The sequence below is a fragment of the Notechis scutatus genome, chromosome Z (genome assembly GCF_049901735.1).
Source record: "Notechis scutatus isolate UNSWTSFEM ecotype Mainland chromosome Z, rNotScu1.2, whole genome shotgun sequence".
Lineage (NCBI taxonomy): Eukaryota > Metazoa > Chordata > Lepidosauria > Squamata > Elapidae > Notechis > Notechis scutatus.
Window position 1 is genome coordinate 24,452,380 of NC_142025.1, and position 19,245 is coordinate 24,471,624.

At 40.4% G+C, this 19,245-nt stretch overlaps 1 protein-coding gene across 3 annotated transcripts in view; it reads left to right on the top strand.

Annotated features, from left to right (window-relative positions):
• NEK10 (NIMA related kinase 10) overlaps positions 1–19,245 on the top strand; it is a 238,999-nt gene that overhangs the window by 27,496 nt on the left and 192,258 nt on the right. For all 3 annotated transcript variants that reach the window (XM_087946352.1, XM_087946353.1, XM_087946354.1), the window contains exons 8-10: positions 2,710–2,788; positions 3,416–3,483; positions 17,798–17,877. In XM_087946352.1, the coding sequence (XP_087802478.1) occupies positions 2,710–2,788; positions 3,416–3,483; positions 17,798–17,877 (227 nt within the window). The remainder of the gene's footprint in view (positions 1–2,709; positions 2,789–3,415; positions 3,484–17,797; positions 17,878–19,245) is intronic.

The following is a 19,245-nucleotide window of genomic DNA, read 5'->3' on the forward strand; positions in this document are numbered from 1 at the left end:
ATCCTGCTACATAGGCCCTATTTGGAATATGTGTCCAGTTCTGGAGTAATCACTTAAAAAAAGATATTAAGATTGAGCGAGTCCACAGACAGACAACAAAAATGATGGAGGAACTGAATATGTACAGCCTCAAGGACAGAAAGAAAAGGGGAGACGTGATTGAAATCTCTAAATATGCTAAGTATTTTCAATATTAAGCAAAAAATCAAGAACATAGGGCATAACCTCAAACCAACAGGAGGGAAGTTCAAAAGTATTGTTAGAAAGTATTGCTTCACAAAAAGTAGTGGGGGCTTGGAACGAAGTAGAAATAATAGATTAGATAGTGAGTCATTCATCAGTAAATGAGTTTAAAATGCTTGATATAAACAAATATCCATCATTCAGAAAAAAATTAAAAATAAAACAAAATTAAAAAATTAAAATTTTTCATATTTATCTTGGAAGCTCTAAGGTTTTTGGGGGTTGAAAGGATTGACCAATGATGTCACTGTTGCTGGGTGGGGGATACCCAGTTGGATGCTCCTTTCATGTCCCCATTAATGAGCCCACAGAAGTGATACCCATTTATCTATTCAGCATTTGCATGCTTTTGAACTGCTAAGTTTGCAGATGCTGGAGTAAATAATGGAAACTCACTCTTCCACACAGCAACATTTGGGTTTTGAATGCAGGCTTGCAGATGATCAACTCAGTGTTCTAACCATGTGAGCCATTTATTTATTTATTTATTTATTTATTTATTTATTTATTTATTTATTTATTTATCTATCTTTCTTTCTGTATTTATTTATTTATTTAAAAAGAAAATCTCAAAGGGCAGACTTGGTGGGCTATTAGGTCTTTTTCTGTCATCCGTTTGCAATATTGTTATGTTTCTATTAGAATGATGAAATCTGGGTCATATTATTGTTGATCATATTATTGTGTTGAAGTCAGACAAGCTCAGTATTGAGCTAATGAAAAGATTATAAATATTTTAATGTATAGTGAACATTCAGAATTTGAAGAAATTATGGGAACTTACAAAAGAAGCAAATAGTAACATGAACCATGGTGGTGCAGTGGTTAGAATGCTGTACTGCAAGCTACTTCTACTGACTCCTGGCTGCAGTTTGGCAGTTCAGGTCTCACTGGCTCAAGGTTGACTCAGCCTCCCATCCTTCCGAGGTGGGTAAAATGAGGACCCAGATTGTTGGGGACAATATGCTGACTCTAAACCGCTTAGAGAGGGCTGTAAAGTACTGTGAAGTGGTATATAAGTCTAAGTGCTATTGCTATTCCACAGCTGGACTGAGTAATTCCCAATCATTTTATTATTTCAAATTAACAGAAAGTTGGGTACATTGTAAATTATATAAAAAAGAAAAAGCTCCTTTGGAAAAAATGGGGTCATCTTCATGTTGGGGATGTCGGACCCATAGGATTAATCTGTCACATTTAAAATTACAGCACTTTACAGCTTGTAGGCCACCTCTGGCCTATGAGCAGTCCCATTCTGGCCTGCAGCTTTGGTGGTTGGGGACAGAGAATCGATGTGGAGCAGCAGCAAAGGAGTGGGCAGTGCGGTGCTGGTGAAGGGCAAAATATCAGTGCAGCATCACTGGCATCGGTGGGGTAGCTGCAGGAGCAGGATGGCATGGGCCCTTCACAGCATCCCAGTTTCTAATTTTCCTTTGGAAAAATTAATTGACCATCCCTGATGTAAAGTTTGTAATGTTGATGTTATCCATTCAGTCAAGCCTGAATCTTGATGATTCTGTGGGCCAGGTCTCTCCACTTCTTGTAATAGTTCTTTGAGTTTTTCTCTGCTCTGGGTGATGACAGCTTGGTGATGGCCAGGAATAGTGTTCTTTGACGGCCTGATTTCCTTTTATTACTAACATTTTCAAATATAATTGCTTTCTCCAATGAATTCCCCCATACCATGGATGTAAAACTCGTGTCATCACAACGTCATCATGTGACGTATCATGACTTTTTTCTCCTTTGCTAAACTGGGCGTGGTCTTGGCCAGCGCATGACACATCCAGCCTGTGGGCTGCGAGTTTACAATCCTGCCCCACACGAAAGATCTAAAGTGACAGGCAAGCAATTGTCCCAACTTTCAGATCAGAGTCTTTTCCAGTTCTGCTTTCAGATGCCAGAATTTAAATCTTGATCAGTAGTTGCCAAAAATACAAAATTATCACATTAAGCTAGTTAACAGCCATCAAACAAACCATCGAGAAATTATTTTTAGAAAGCTGGAAGGGAAAGACAATAACATTAAAATATGCACTGTCGATATCCCCATTACATACATTTCAAAGATTCTGAATTCCTTGTATGCAGTAAAATTTCTAAGCCATCGGAGTTGTGTCTAAAAGTTTATGTTAAGATAAACTACTAAGAACTGAGTAAGTGGCTAACTGTCAGGAAAGAAGCAAAAGAGCAGAAAGAGATAAATTTACACGCTGCCTGGTTTCCAGCGATTCTGGGTGCTACTACCAAGCCATAGTATGAAACCTGACTAATGTTCTGTATTAATACTTTTTTCCCCTGGCAATCTCAGTGTAATAATAATAAAAATTTTGTTTCATTGTTGTAATATTATTATGTGGTATATTACGAAAAAGTATGTCATTTACAAGTTGGGAGCATATGTGCTATAAAGTGTTATCATAACCTTCTCTTGATACCATGTTTCCATTGTTTTGTCATTTACAGTCTATGGAAACAGTAACAAATGATTATCTTGCTTATGGAGAGGAGCAACATAACATAGACAAACTTGTCAACATGATATGTAAGTTTAAGTAATTAGCTCCCAGTAAAATGAAGTAGTAAAGTTATAAAATAGGAAAATTGAATGTTGGTTGAAATATGTAGTATTGTTAAGCTTTCTAATATTGAAACTGCTCTTACACAACAAGTAACACTAAATAAACAGATGAGATTGCAAGTCTTAAAGAAATATGAAACCTGGTTCAATCTGACCCAATAAAACCATAGATTTTTACTTAGTCGGGAATAATGAGGTTATACTAATTTTAATGGCTTTTTCTAAACATGGCTGAACATATTTCATCCTTTGGTTCAATGTATTTGAAGGATATCCACATGGGACAATCAAGAAAGGACTGCAGCCATGTGATTAAATTTTTATCCTTTTTTTAAAAATGCGTTAATTTGTGTTAAAATTGACAAGTCCTTGCTGAGTCATAATCAATATGATTTTTTAAACATCCCCACTTCTGCAGACATCTCATTTTAGATCTTAAGTCTAACACTGAATCTTCAAAATCATGTGTCAGAATCTATTAAGTTCTGAAACAGATTACTATTTTGTAAATATGGATTCTTTTCCTCAAAACTATTCAAAATAAGAATTTTATGGGAGGCATATATTTTATTCAGTTTCTTTAATTCACAGATATTATTCAAAAACTTTCAGCAGTTAAAGATCAGAGAGAATGGGTTACAGCCAGCGGAGCACATAAGGTAAATGAATTAATGAAATTACAAAGATGCTTTTTTAAAGAGGCAATTGGTCTTTCTGGCTTTTCTTCAAAGAAGTTTTGCTTCTTATCCAAGAAGCTTCTTTAGCTCTGACTGGATAGTGGGGAATGGAAGGATTTATACTCCATGCAGGCAGCTGGTCATTTGCATTCTTTTAGCAGGTCGTTAAGGTCACCCGGAGGTTTATCTGTGTCATCAGGATCACCTGAGTGGTGCAAATTGGTGTGGAGCCTTCTTGGAACTGTTGAAAGGACTCTGTTGTAGATTGGAGATAGATAATGTTGTATTGTCCCCCTCTGTTGAGAGAGGGCTGTTCAATTTTGACATAGATGTCCTCTTTAATCCCTCTTTTAAACCAGCGATATTCTCTGTCCAAAATATGAACTTTATTGTCTTCAAAAGAGTGGCTTGTGCCTTTTAAATGCAGATGGATTGCTGAATCTAGTCCTGATGTGTTCGTTCTCCTATGTTGTGCCAGGTGTTTATGAACTGGTTGTTTCGTTTCCCCAATGTACAGATCTGCACACAGCTCACTGCATCGTACTGCATATACCACGTTGTTCAGTTTCTGTCTGGGTGTTTTATCCTTGGAGCGGACAAGCTTCTGCCTTAGTATATTCTTGGGTTTGAAGTGTACATGTATGTTATGTTGGCTAAAGAGCTTTTCCAATATGCTTGCAATGTACGGAATGTACAGTATTGCTTTGTTTATTGTTCTCGTCATTGTCTGTTACAGAGGAGCTCCTGTAGGGTCTTTTTTGAGATTTGATGAAGGCCCACTTGGGATAGCCACACATTTTGAGGGCTTCCTTGATGGGTTTACATATTTTTCTTTTCCATGTTTGCTGGTAGGCAGGCCTTCAGCTCGGTGATGTAAGCTTTGTTAGGTTTCCAAGTGATGAAATCCATTTAAAAAGAAAAGAGCAAAGTCCATCTTCCAAGACAATTTATTTTATTTAGGAAAGCATCAAATTGGCAAAGTCCGTGGTAATTCTGGATCTGACACAACCCGGAATTACCCCACAATATTAGAAGTTAGAAACAACCCCCAAAAGTCACATTCTCCAATGAAGTAATTCAACGTTGTTTGATGTCATAAATCTCCACCTCAAGGGGCCTCAGCACAGTCAGCTCAAGTTCCCACAGGAAGAAGAATCACTCCCTCATTTGAAAAGAAACCCCTGCAACAACATAAAATACACAAAGATTGAAATTAGGTTAAACACAATCATACACTGCATATTTTAACCTCTTCTGCCACCCACAGAATTCGCCTTAGGCTTGTGTGGATATTTTTCATGGAATTTTCCCACCAATCTATCAGGATTAACTTTCCAGCTATTTACCCAAGTCGCTTGTGAAATTGGATTGCCTTTCCAATGAATCAAATATTGTAACTTCCCCCTGAAAATCCTAGAATCCAAAATTTTCTTAACCTCATAATGTTCATGGCCCACAATGAACAAAGGCTTTGGAGCTACATGTTCTGCTGGCCTCAATGAAGAATCAACAAATGGCTTTAAAAAATACTATGAAACACCAAATATACTTCCCCCAATAGCCTAGGGAGGTTAAATTTCACAGTTACTGGGTTTATTACTTTAATTATCTGAAAAGGCCCTATAAATTTTGGGCTTAATTTCCTAGAAGGTAAGTGTAACTTCAAATATTTAGTTGACAAATAAACTTTATCCCCCACTTTAAATTGTGGCTGCTAGGAATGATGTTTGTCAGCTTGTATCTTTTGGATTTGTGCTGCCTTATTCAAAGCCTTTTTTGTGTTTTCCCAAGACTCCTTAATTGTATCCATCCATTCATTTACTGAAATGGATGGGTGGTGGTGGTCCCTTGGCAATGAATTCCATCCCAGTATTAATTTGGAAAGGTGTTAACCCAGTATTGCTATGTACAGCGTTATTATAAGCAACATCTGCAAATGGTAGCAAATCAGCCCAGTTGGTTTGTTGGTAATTTACATAACATCTTAAATATTGTCCAGTAAGTTGGTTAGTTTTTTTACACAATCCATTAGTTTCTGAGTGAAATCCTGAGCTTAGACCTTGAGAAGATCCAATTGCTTTTATAAATTCCCTCCAGAATTTTGCAGTAAACTGAACCCCTCTATCTGAAATGATTCTGCGAGGCTCTCCATGCAATCTATATATATGATTCACAAACATTTTGGATAATTTCCTGGCTGATGGTAGTCCTGGGCATGCAACAAAATGAGCTTGTTTGGAAAACAAATTCACTACAGTCCAAATAACTGTGTGCAAGTCCACAGTCCAAATGACTCTCAGGTAAATCTACTATAAAATCCATCCCTATCTCCTTCCAGGGCCGGGATGGTTCTGCTACAGATTGTAATAATCATGAAGGTTTTCCTGGTCTGGTTTTCCTTGTTGTACAAGTGGTACAACTCTTTACTCCTCAATGTCTTGCTTCATTTTTGGCCACCAAAACTGGCGTCTGACCATGTGTAGGGTTTTTAAATATCCAAAATGTCCTGCTCGTTTTGAGTCATGACTTTTCTGAAGTGCATGAAGACGTAAAGTTTTTGGGACATATAGTTTAGAATCCTTCCATGCTACACCCTCTTGCATAGTTAACAAATCCTTATTTTCTTGATACCAAGTATCTGCTGTTAATTCATTTTGCAACTTCCTGGTCATTTCTGATTTGTCTTTGATTTTTTTTTATTTGGGCTTGTGCCCGTGTGATTATTTGAACTGTCTCTTGAGGGGATGGTGGAATGATTGGGTGAAATACTTCTTGCTTACTGTCAAATTGGGGCTTCCTAGACCGCACATCTGCCAATAGATTCCCCCTCCCCCCAAAGGTACTTCAATTGGAAATTGAATCTTTTGAAGTATTGAACCCATCTAACTTGTTTAGGAGAGATTTTCCTGGCTGTTTTTAGAGCTTCTAAGTTTTTATGGTCTGTCTACACTTCGAACGGAATGTTACTGCCCTCTAAAAATTGTCTCCAAGTTTGTAAAGCCCAACGAACTGCATAATCTTCTTTCAGTGTCTGTGAGTTTTTCAGATGTATATGCGCAGGGTTGCAGATCTCCATTATCATTTTTCTGGAGTAGAACAGCTGCCAGTGCTACGTCGCTAGCATCGGCTTGCACTATAAAAGGCAATGCTGGGTCAGGATGTTTTAGAATGGGTTCCTGTGCGAAATGCCTTTTTAACAATTCAAAACCTTTTTGGCATTCTAGAGTCCATTTAAGGGGTTGTCCAGGTTGCCTTGGTTGTCCCCCAACTCCCAGTTTTCAATAGTTCTGTTATCGGTAATGCAATCTCTGCAAATGAAGGGATAAATTGTCGGTAAAAGTTTGCAAATCCCAAGAAGCTTTGCAGCTGTTTGTGATTCTTTGGGGGTTGCCAATCCAAGACAATTTCACTTTTACTGGATCCATTTCTATCCTCTGATTTGAAATGCGGTAGCCAAGATAATCTAATGACTCTTTGTGGAGTTCGCATTTGGATAGTTTCACATACAGCTTTGCATCTAACAGTCTTTTAAATACTTTTCTTACTAACTTGATGTGTTCTTTTAGAGTTTCCATTGTAAATAAGAATGTCACCCAAGTAGACCAGGACCCCTCTTTACAGATATTAATGTAACACAGTGGTTCTCAAACTTTTTCAGTCCACTGCCCCCTTGGTGCTACAAATTCATCCTCAGTACCCCCCACCCAGGGGTGGGATTCAAATTTCTGTGGGTGTGGCGTAATTTGAGGGTGTGGCTTGCTGATCACGTGACTGGGTGGGCATGGCTTGCTGGTTACGTGACTGGGTGGGCGTGGCTTGCTGGTCACATGACCTGGTAGATGTGGTTTGGTGGTCATATGACTGGGTGGGCGTGGTCAGGTGACTGGCAAACCAAATACAAATGGTCCTCACTTAATGGCCGGTTGTTTAGCAAGTGTTCTAAATTATGACTGGCCTCCTCAGAGATACTTGACCTGTTTTTGGAGTTTTGACAGCCATGCACACACGTACACACACACACACACACACACACACACACACACACCCTTCTAATTCTGCTGGAGCAGGTCATTGGACTAGAATAGGCAAAGCGTCTCTGATTAGATTCTAGCAGTGAATAGAATCTAATCAGACATGCTTTGCCGATTCTTGTTGATTTGTTTTATTTGTATTTCTTTATTTTATGTTGCTGAATTGCATTGACATGTGTGTCCCTTCTTGTGCACAGCTCAGAAGCTTTTGTGATTCTTTGCAGCAAAAATTACTGACCACTGGCTTTGCTCTACTTTTCGAACGTGCCGCCACTGCCACATTCTAGGTCCCGGCCCCGCAGGTCCACCCCATTGAGCCCGTTTCCCCAGAGGGACCTGCTCAAGCAAGTCTGAGTGGAGTGGTGCACCAAGTCAATGGGGTGAGCCTAAGAGAGGGAAAGAGAGAGAGAGAAAAGAAAGGGAGAGAGAAAGAAGAAAAAAAAGAGAAAAGGGAAAGACAGAAAAAGAGACAGACAAAGAAAGAGGGGAGGATGGAAGGCAGGGACAGAAAGAAAAAGAAATAAAGGAGGGAGGGAGGAGGATAATGAGATATCTATTCTAGTCCAATCACCTGCTCCAGCAGGGTTAGAAGGGAGTGTGTGTGTGTGCTCTCCTTGTAATTTTGGTTTTGGTTTTGCCTTCTTCAGAATTGGCACTGTAATACATTGGAGAAAAGTAATTTTTAGGGTGGAGGTCTGGTCCAATGGATCCTGTTTAAAGCCTCAACAAAATGTGAGAGCTTCCTCATAATCTTGACCATGTTTCGTCCACAAAACCTTTAATAGAAGCCAAAGATGTTTCAATGTACTGGCAAAGATGCTGGCAAAGATGTTTCAATGTGGAAAAAGGCCTCAAGTCTAAACTAGGCCTCATTTGAATCTGATGCATCAGGTCTCTCTCTCTCTCTCTCTCTCTCTCCCTCTCCTCTCCCTCTCCCTCTCCCTCCCTCCCTCTCTCTCTCTCTCTCTCTCCCCCCCTCTTTCTTTGTCCCTTTTTCTTCCTTTCCTTTTTCTCTTTCTTTTCTTCCTTCTCTCTCTCTCTCTCTCTCTCTCTTTCTTTTCTCTCTCTTTCCCTCTCTCAGGCTCACCCCATTGACTTGGTGCACTTCTCTGCTTGGACTTGCTTGGGTGCAGTGGGTTCAATGGGGTGGACCTACAGGACCAGCACCTAGAACACAGCAGTGGCAGCGCATTAGAAAAGTAGAGCAAAGCCAGACTGGCTTTGTTCTACTTTCCTGACGTGCCTGCAGGGCCGACACCTCCTTTCTCCCAAACTTCACCTCCCCTTTCCTTCCTTTTCTCATTTCCTCACTTGCTTTATTTTTTTCTATTTTACACCATAATAAAATAATAATGAAGAAATAATGAAGAAAAACGGTTAGAAAAAGGACCCTTGTTATAGCAGCGCTTCCTATTCCACAGCCAAGATATGCAAATTTCTGAGGGAAAAAAAGTTCATTGCGACTCCACTTCTATGTCCGCATTTTTATATTGGCAATTTCCCACCAAAATGTTACTTTGTATATTTTTTTCTGATGAAAGTATCGATTGTTGCACTTTGAAATGATGGGCAGATGTTGAAATTGTCCAAGGAAAGAAGCGGAAAATGGAAGAGAAAAGGCCAAACTTTGTTCTGGGATCTTCATCAGGGGCTGTTTTTCAAGGAAAAGTGGGATCCTGAGCCACAGAAAGAAAGGGGGAGATGCCTTCCCATTGGGGGCTGAGGTGGGATCGGAAGGGGCTCTTTGAGGGGCTCTTTGAGAGAGACACAGGTTTCAAGGATGAAAAACGCCGTTTTCTCCTGTAAAACCGAGAGATCCCTATGGAAATCCCCTCCTGTCAAGGGGAGGAGGCCTGGGGAGAGGATCTGGCTGGATTAGGGGGGATCCCTGCTGTTCCTCTCCATCTATTCCTGCATGGACTGTCAGCTGAGGGTTTTCCTGGCTTCCCTTCGGATTGGGGTGAGTGTGGGGCCCCCATGTCCTGGCTGGCTGTGGGGCTGCGCCTCTCCCCCGTGTCCTCTTCCAGACAGAGCTGGGGGAGCCCTCAAGCTCTGTCTCCATTTTGCCTATCTGGAGTCTCGGCAGCTCCAGCCTGGGTGCCCTCTAGGCACTGTGGGAACTCAAAGGGTATCTAGACTCTTATCAACCAAATTCCTCTTGGTACTTTCCCTTAAAAATACACACTAAATTCTAAAAAAAGAAAATATATATAACAATAATGAATAAAATGGTTATTCTATTCAAATTCATCCTGACAACTGGTATTGATTTCATTATAAATCTTTTACATTTCTTTTCAATTATATTTTATAAATCGTTAATTATTAACCAACATTCCATTACATAACAATACCAGTTTCGTCTTTCACTTTAATCACCTAGGTTTCATATTTTCTAGCTCATTACTATTTCCAATATAACAACACTATCTCTTGTACTCTTGCAGAATCCTCTCTATATTTTTAACCATTATCTCTATGTCTTTTAAATAGGCTAATACCTTTAATCCTTGTATGTTTACCCTGTTTCTTTATTTCCTGTTTCTGACCCTTATAACTTCTTTTCTTTTTTATCTTTCCCCTCTTTTTCTCACCACCCTTTTTGTCCCCCTGTCTCTCTGATTCTCCCTTCTGTAATCCTCCCTTCTGCTTCTTCCTAGTATTATATTTACTTTTCAAACTATTCTTTTTTTAATTGTTTCCTCAGGTCTTGAGTTTTTTACTCCCTTTCCCCCCTTTTCCCATTTTAACCCACATGGAATTGTTTGGTTGTTAAAGATGGCTTCTTCTTTGTCCAGCCCTTCTTGTTCTTCAAGCATTTCTTGTTGTTTTTCATAGTTCAAAATCTCCATTTCTAAGAATTGAAGCGCGAAGCCAAAGGATCCTCATCCCTCTTGAGACTCTTTTTTCATTTTTTAAGTTCAATTTTTAGTTCCTCAAGGAGTACTGCCATTTTAAGCATTTTTAAACAACCACCCGATTAATTTTAGTTCAGACCATTAGAAATCCAACACCCAAAATTCCAAAAATCACTAAATAATCCAAAATTGTTTCTTGCTTCTTTTTTCCACTTTCCCTTTCCGGGGGCTATGTTATCTTGTAACAAAGTTTCAGTTACAATGTATCCTTTGGTAGTCTTGTTAAAATTCCACTGTTAATTCTTTTTATTTCCAGGTGGTACTCTCTGCTGTTTCCAAGTCCCACCCTTTCTTTTTTCCTCTACTTTCCTCCTTTTGAAGGCTTTAGAATATCCAGAACGTCTTTATTTTCCCCTTGACACTTTAATTTCAGCTTAAAATTGCCTATTAGTGTCAAAGTAGATTAACACAAATTTCTTGCTTAAATCTCTTCTTTTTAGCATTCAAAGCCAATTGCAGTTGTTTGTGTGAGAAAAAAATTTTTTTTCCCCTGTTCTCTTTCTTCTCCGTCGCTTTAAAAATCTTCTTTTAGGAGTAACACTCTATGTAATTTAAATTCCAGGGTACCTTGCATAGATGTTATCTCTGCTTAGCCTGGTCTGTCAAGCTCTTCCCTTTGTCTTCCTCCAGCTCAATCTTGTCCGGTTGGGTTCCTCTTTGAGGTGGCCATTTCTGACCACCGCTGCAACCGCCTTTGGGAAAGGGAGTAAAGACTAGCTGAGGAGGAGAGATGTGGCTCCCCTCAACTCAGCTGGTGGTCTCCCCCCTCTTCGCCACCTCTACGGGATGGCTTCAGCCCCATATGCAAGGGATCGGGGTGCTCCAGCGGCGAGCACAGATCGAAACCGCGCACAATCGTGGATTTCGGTCTGTTGCCAAAGAAGCCCAAACTGGAAGTCAAAAGTTGCTCTTTTTTTAAGTAAAAAATTCAATACGTACATACTTGGTGTGTTGTGAGTTAATTTTGTGTGTTTGCTTGCTAGCAAATTTTATGAGTTTGCTTGCTAGCAAATTTTATGAGTTTGCTTGCAAGCAAATTTTATGTGACAGACTCAGTTAGCCAATGGCAGAAAGATAGATCTCTGAATGAATCTGTGATTATGTGAGCAACTCAATCTGCCTGTCTGCTTTGCCTGATTTTGGGTAAAAGTTGCTCTTTTTAATAAAAAATAATAATATTTACATACATGGTGAGTTAATTTTGTGAGTTTGTTTGCTAGCAAATTTTATGAGTGTTGGGCTCTGAGTTCAGCTGGCCATGTCACCTTATCTCTGTATTTCTGCTTGTGTGCTCAGCAGAGCTGAGGATGGATTCTGCCACAACTACAGGGCTGCAGGATGGATTCTGCAACAACTGCGGGGCTGCTGGAACTGGCTCTTTTCATGTATTGATGTGGTGCATATTGTTAAAGGGGGTTGGGGTAATTAGGACTTAGGTTAAAACATGGTTAAGGTGGCACCAGGTGGGGATCAGTTAAGTGAGGGTCGGAATAGGGTAGGGATGTAGACATGTTATAGGGTTAATAGCATTTAGAAATAATGGGTTAGGCATAGCCAGAATTAGAACTACATATAGGCCTGGGTGTGGTGTGTCTCATGATAATGGTGATAAAAGGAAAGGGAGCCTTACCAAATCAACTCTAACCTTTCCTGGCTTTTAGCCATTCTTACCTGATTAGAGTATTTGTTGTTTGATGCTATACTGAATAAACCATCATTGTCCTAAAAAGGAGCTGGAGTTTGGATTCATTTAAAGACAAATCTTCAATAATCAAGGACTGGCTGAGAGAAGGTTAGAGTTCACAAACATACTTTTGTTCTATAACTTGTTGGTGGGAGAGCGATATGGCGGAAGAAATAGACCATGTTGTGCCTATTAAGGTGACAGAGGAACGGGGATTTGGTTGAGGGATCCAGTTTGGAAACAGAAACCCTTGTGCAACCTGTTGTATGTCCAAAGTCACGGAAGTCTGTAAGGCTGAGTGAACCCCTGGAGTAGGTGGACATTAAAACAACTGATTGGAAGACTTAGATGAGTGCAAACCCTCTTGGGACCACAGACAGTTGGCGAGTGCGACAGTGGCCATGTATGGATGATTGTTCTGTATTCTGTACAGTGGTAGATTTTGTCTTCTGTACAGATGCAGATAGATAAACTCAACAAAACATTCATACAAAGTTTTTATTATTGGTTCATCAGGTATCCTCATAACTCACATTTGTGACGAAGTTCTTTTTAATGACCAATCCTTTGCATATCTGTCTTGTAGGTAAAAAGATGGTTATCTCCTATCCCTTTTCTCCCATTTCGTAGCAATAGAAGTAGAACAGTTACCACGAGTCCATGAGTTCAGTCAAGAGTGAGGAAAACCTCCAATCCATCAAGGGTCAATTTAGTGACCAATCAGGATTAGAGATGTGATCACCTGACATGGACTACATTTCCCAGGATACCTTAACTACATTTACCATGATGCCTTCCCTTAAGGGAACAGCTCATAATTGCTAACTAACTTTCCAATTCTCATACACTGGCTGGACAGCACAATGATAGTGGCTGGATGGTTCCAGGAAGTACCACTTTGGACATATTAAGGACACAATTTAGTGAGGTATCATTACAGGACCAGTCGAGTTGGTATGGAAAAGAGAGGTACGCTGGTCCCTCTGGATCTTCAGTAGCATCTCGAGGCCCTTTACGGAGTTCCAGCCCAATGGACATTCCTGGGGGTTAGGAACATTATGAAGCACCATCTGGATGATTCCTAGAGACTATGGGACTGGTTATATCCCAGAGATATGGAGCTTCAGGATTGCCTGGAAGAAGTCAATCAGATATTTACACTACCCGATTTGATCAAGATGGAGCAGGGCATGGAGATGAGAGGCAAGATCTCACCAGGTTTGGGGGTGGCTTAGCCCCTTGGGGACCACAACAGAATAGTTGGGGACCTCCTCAGTTACAGGCCACATTTGATAGAGCATCAGATAGGGTGGCGGTTTTTATGGGCCAAGTAATTAATCACCTTGATTTATATGGTAGCTTATATCCTTCCCATTGGGTCATGATAATGGCCATCACAGGAGTATTGGTGAGGGAGGCTGGAGAGTGGGCCGCAGATCTGCACAGAGAACATTTTACAGTATTAGCTGATGTTGCCCTGTTCCTGGAGGCCCTTAGGTCCCATTTTGAGGATAGTTCTCAAATACAACAGGCTGAGGATGCCTTGCTGTCTATAAAACAACGGGGTAGGGCAGCAGTAGAATATGTGCAGGAATTTAGGAGGGCTGCCAGATGCCTACAAAGCTGGCCTGAACATTTAATTATCTGTCTGTTCCAGGAAGGGTTGGATAGAGATCTTTGCCAGGCCTGTTTGTATTGAGGTCTTCCACCAAGGATACAAGACTGGTATACTGTAGCTATTGAACTGGATTCTGGGTTGCGTCGGCTTAAAGGACAGGATGAGGTTGGAAGTAATAATCGGAGGGAATTATTGGGAGCTAGAACAACTGCCCCATCAAGGCAGCCTCCTCAAAGAGGTTGAGGGGTATTTACCTGCTTCCGTTGTAAACAACCGGACGCAGAGCTGCCAAATGTCCAATACCTCCTTTGACTGTTGCCAACCAACACAGAGGTCACCTAACAGAGGGAGTACTTGCTCTAATCTTAAAGTCAGGAACGTTCCAAGGCGTGATTCAATTGGCGGCAAATATGGAACCAGAGCGCTCCCCTGAAGAAGTGCCACCTATTCCTGTGAAGCCTTTACTTTTAGACCAGAAGGAGGAGGAGGCGGTGGATGACCCGATGGTAAGTATGCCCATTCATCCTTTTGTCATTTCGGTGGTTCTTACTAATATGAGAATAAATCAACAGTTAACATTTGGGGCATTGATTGATTCTGTGTGTACATGATGTTTGATTACACAGGCAGTGGTGGACAGGTTAGGTCTATAATCACTGCGATTGAGGAAACTAATACGGTTTGAACAGGTGGATGGTTCCATTTTGGGAGATACTTCTGCCACACATAGGACAGAAATGGTGAGGATGGATATCAGACATCATAGGGGAAAAAATCTCTTTTGTGGTGGTCATTCATATTGCAGAGGCTGTGCTTTTGGGGCTATCGTGGCTTGGTTAATGGTGTACAACTATTCGTTGGGAGGGAAGTTTCCGGAAAATACATTTGGTGATGGGGCCCAACCCACAAGAAGACAATATAGCAGAGAATATATCACCTAATACAGTGAAGACTTTAGGCGAACAACCATAGAAACTCACGTATCCTATAGAATATACCGATTTGGCTGAGGTATTTAACAAACGTGGGAGTGCTCAGTTACCACCACATCATTCTACTGACTGCAATTGAGCTACTGCCGGGTATGAAATTACCAAAACCCCGAATGTACTCTATGACCCCTAAAGAATTGGATGAAATGTGTAGGTACATTGACAAAAATCTGGAGAGGGGGTTTATTAAATCTGGATGTGCCCATATAGCGGCCTCAGTATTATTCAGAGAGAAAAAGGACGGTGGGCTAAGACTTTATGTTTATTTCAGGGGTCTTAATGCGGTGTGTGTAGAACCGCTATATCCTTTACTGTTAATCAAAGACCTGTTAGCTACGTTGTCAAAGGGACAGATATTTACAAAACTAGACTTAAGAGAGGCATACTATCGAGTACGTATACGTGAAGGGGACAAGTGGAAAACAACATTCAATTGCTGACTTGGTAGCTATCAATTCTGGGTCATGCTATTTGGTTTACAGGGAGCTCCTGTGGTATTTATGCAGTCATTAATGAAATTTTGCATGACCATTTATATAAGGGAGTCTTAGTATATTTAGACGATATGCTAATCTATTCCAATGGCATGAGTACTCATATACGACACACGCGACAAGTTTTTAAAAAGTTGTTAGAGGCACAGATATGTCAAATTGTCTAAATGTGAATTCCACTGTAATCAGTTAGATTATTTAGGATATAGGATTTCTGGTAATCCTCTGATTCTCCCAAAGGATCCACCCCAAAGGAGGATTCATCAGAGGATTCACCCCAAAGGAGGGGAGTGCATTTAAGGGGGTGAATCCTCCTTTGGGGTGGATCCTTTGGGAGAATCCTCTGGGAAGCTTGGTGCTAAGGGTCTATAGGATGATTCCCTTTCTCTTCTGTTTGGATTGGAAGGTTTGCCTCTGCTCAAAGGGCAAAGTGGATAGATGGTTCCCTTTTTAAAACTACTGGGAGGGGTGGGGAGGAAGCTGCCCAGCTAGTCTGTATTCTTAGGGAACTGACGGAGGAAATGAGAGTAAAGAAAACTTAAATAGGGGGAAAAGGTCCATGGGGGGGGGGGTTCAGGCAGCTGGAGCAAGAGGAGAGCGCCCGACCATACAAGGGACAAGACCATGACTCGAAGCTCTGGGGCGGGAAGCAAAGCAAGGCATGGGGAGGAGAGAAACGATGGCATCACCCTCCCGCCACTGCTTCCACCCACCCAACCTCGAAAGACTCACTAACTTGCAGGACCTTGTTGACGCAGCTGTCGTCAATCAAAGCGATGCCCCTGCGGGAGGGCAGGCGGTTGTCATCGGAAGTGGGGTCTGTCTCACCACTGCTGCTGTTGTTGGAGATGCCAGTGCTGGCGGGAACCGTGGAAGCTATGGCTTCCCCGCCCGAGAAGCGGCTGAAACACTGCCGGTGGAGGAATGCGCAGCACTCCAAACGCACGGGCAGAAGGGAATGCAACAGCAGCAGAGGAAGCAACGGTGGTGGGTGTGATGCAAAATGCCCCACTGCCACCGAGGCTGACATCCACACCGCTGCCGCTTGCCCATTGACCCGGCCTGCACCCAGAACCATACCCTGGTCTGCATCAAAGGCGCTTGGCGTGCGTACAGAGCTCTCTGCGTTCCGCCATGATCAGCCATTAGGAGTGGCTGGTGACGAGGTGTGGCTGCCCACGGGGCGCTCTAGGTGAGGGTGCGTGGGGAGGACAAATTAAGTCACCCTAGCCGTTTTTTCGGGGGTCAAAAGAAAATAAGGCCCGGCCTTATTTTCTGAGAAACATGGTACCTTTTACTCAAGTAGCATATGATAACGCAGTACATAGTAGCACAGGACACCCCCCTTTTAAGGTTGTATATGGAATGGATTTCGTAGCTGTACCTGAATTACCTGAGACGATGGACAATCCTACCACTGCTACCCCCTGGTCTACGAAGATCACAGAAACTTGAAGAGACGTACATGAAGCTATACATAAGGCATTTAAAGCTTATAAGACACATGCCGATAAGAAACGGAGTGATCACCCACCATTTCAAATGGGAGATTTAGTATATTTGTCCACCAAATATCTGAAGTTGGGTGTCCATTTAAAATTTATAGGACGTTTTACCATAAGTTGGGTGATTAATACTGTTATGGTACAGTTGAACTTACCGCCACAGTTCAAAAAGGTCCACCCAGTATTCCATATTAGTCTCATTAAACCCGGAAGACGTAATCCCAATGATCGGTTACCTGGTCCAGTGAAGGCAGATCATTATGAGATAGTGTCTATTCTTGATTTACGCATATATAGAGGAGGTCTACAATATTTAGTAAAATGGAAGGGATATCCTTTAGGTGAGGCATCATGGGTTGGCCACATCAATGTTAATGGGTTTGTTTGCAAGCAAATTTTATGTGACAGACTCAGGTAGCCGATGGCAGAAAGATAGATCTCTGAGTGAATCTGTGATTCTGTGAGCAACTCAATCTGCCTGCCTGCTTTGCCTGCTTTTGAGTAAAAGTTGCTCTTTTTTATTAAAAAAACCAATATTTACATCAATATTTATAATATTTACATACAAACCATGCCCACCCAGTCACATGACCACCAAGCCATGCTCAGTCAGCAAACCACGCTCATCCAGTCACATGACCACCAAGCGACACCCACAGAACTGGTTGTTAATAAATTTGAATCCTACCCCGACCAAGAGCATTTACTTCTTAGCCAAAAAATAAAAATACATTTCAGCGTGTAATAGGAAGCAGATCTGATACTATTTTGTATAAGCATGAACCAAGCCTGATGTTGGCATATAATTCTCTGTTTTATACACCATTTTATTCTTTCTTACATGTGTGGGAAATGTATTCTTTCTTCCTTTTAATATGATGCAAAGCAGTACAGAGGTATGGGTTTACTTCTTGAAATACCTAAATTAGTCTACTATATTATTTTACAACTTTTTCAGTTTCTAATGAAATATGGATGTAAAACTTACTTTTTGAACACAATGTTAACTAGCTTCTAGAATAACATTTCCCTTTTTTTTTTTTTGCTTGTGCAGACTTTGATTAATTTACTAGGAACTAGAGAAAATAATGTGCTAGTAGGTTCACTGCTTGCTCTCACAAGCTTGGCAGAAAGGTAAGCTTCAGTTCCTTGGCTTTGTTTGATTACTTTCATTTATCATGACATCGTCCTCTTAATGATTATGACAAATAAATTTAAAAGAAAACATTTTTTGTGTGTGTTTATTTCTGATGTTCTAATGGAGGCATGTTTGTCCTCTTGAGCTGTGTCAGGTGCCATGTTATACTCCCAGACACTAATTTGCCTGGGTATGTAAATATATGCAGACAGATGCATACAAAACATGTTACCCCAGCTTGCATGTATATGTATACATAACTACATGGTCAGATTTTTTTATAGAAATGACTGTGAGTGCATTTTCACATAAGTAATTAAATTAATTAATGCTTAAATAAGGTGTTGATTGCAACATCAAATGAAAATTTTCAGATATGAAACTGTAGTATATGGGCAGTTTATATATATATAAAATATTATTTCCAATGGTGTTAATTTATACATTCAGTTACATATCAAAGCATCTACAGTAAGAATTTTATTCATGTATATCTTGTGACAATATTTTCTTAATCTGCTTTTAGTTCAGATTTATATTTATGATTGTTGTCAATTAAATATTGTAGTAAAATAAGGGAGAGAGTAAAGAATTAAATTGGGGTGAATGAATATGGACTGAATTCAAAGTTTAATATTTAGTATGAATATAATATGTTGAGATAATTGGGTCGTATGCAGGTAACCCAAGCTTTACAGTCACTTAGCAACTGATCAAAGTTACGACAGACCCCTCAAAAGCTACCTATGACCTATTTCCAGAGTTCTGTCAGCTGCATATATCTCCTCCCCCATCACATGATTGCATTTGGGGTGCTTGGCAACTGATTTGCCTTTTTGTGATTTGCTGTGATTTTTGATGATTTCTGACCATTCTGGATAGTTTCTAGCAAAAAATAGGAATACATGGATTTGCTTAACTACTGCAGAATTTATTTAGAAATAGTGCATTCACTCAATGACTATGCCATTTGCTTAATGATCGCTGTAAATAAAGTAATAAAATGGGGTCAGTTACATGGGTGTCTTGACTTATGATGATCATGATTTATGATAGAAATTTCAGTGCCTATTAAGGGCTTAAGTCAAGAATTACCTATAGGGACAATGAAATGTGGACTGAATTGCAAAAGAATAAATGAAAGAAAAGTGAATGGGTCAAATGGAACAGGAAAAAGTTGTAGTAAGACTTTCTTCCTGAGGGAAGAAAGAGATAACAATTTTAAAGAAATAAAATAATATATGAAGTAATGGAAAAATGTGGTAGAATCACAGATGACTTGAAGAGTAGAAAATATGGTAACTATAGAGAATGGTTTGTTGTATATTGCTGTTAAATATTACTGGTATAAGCTATGTTCACTT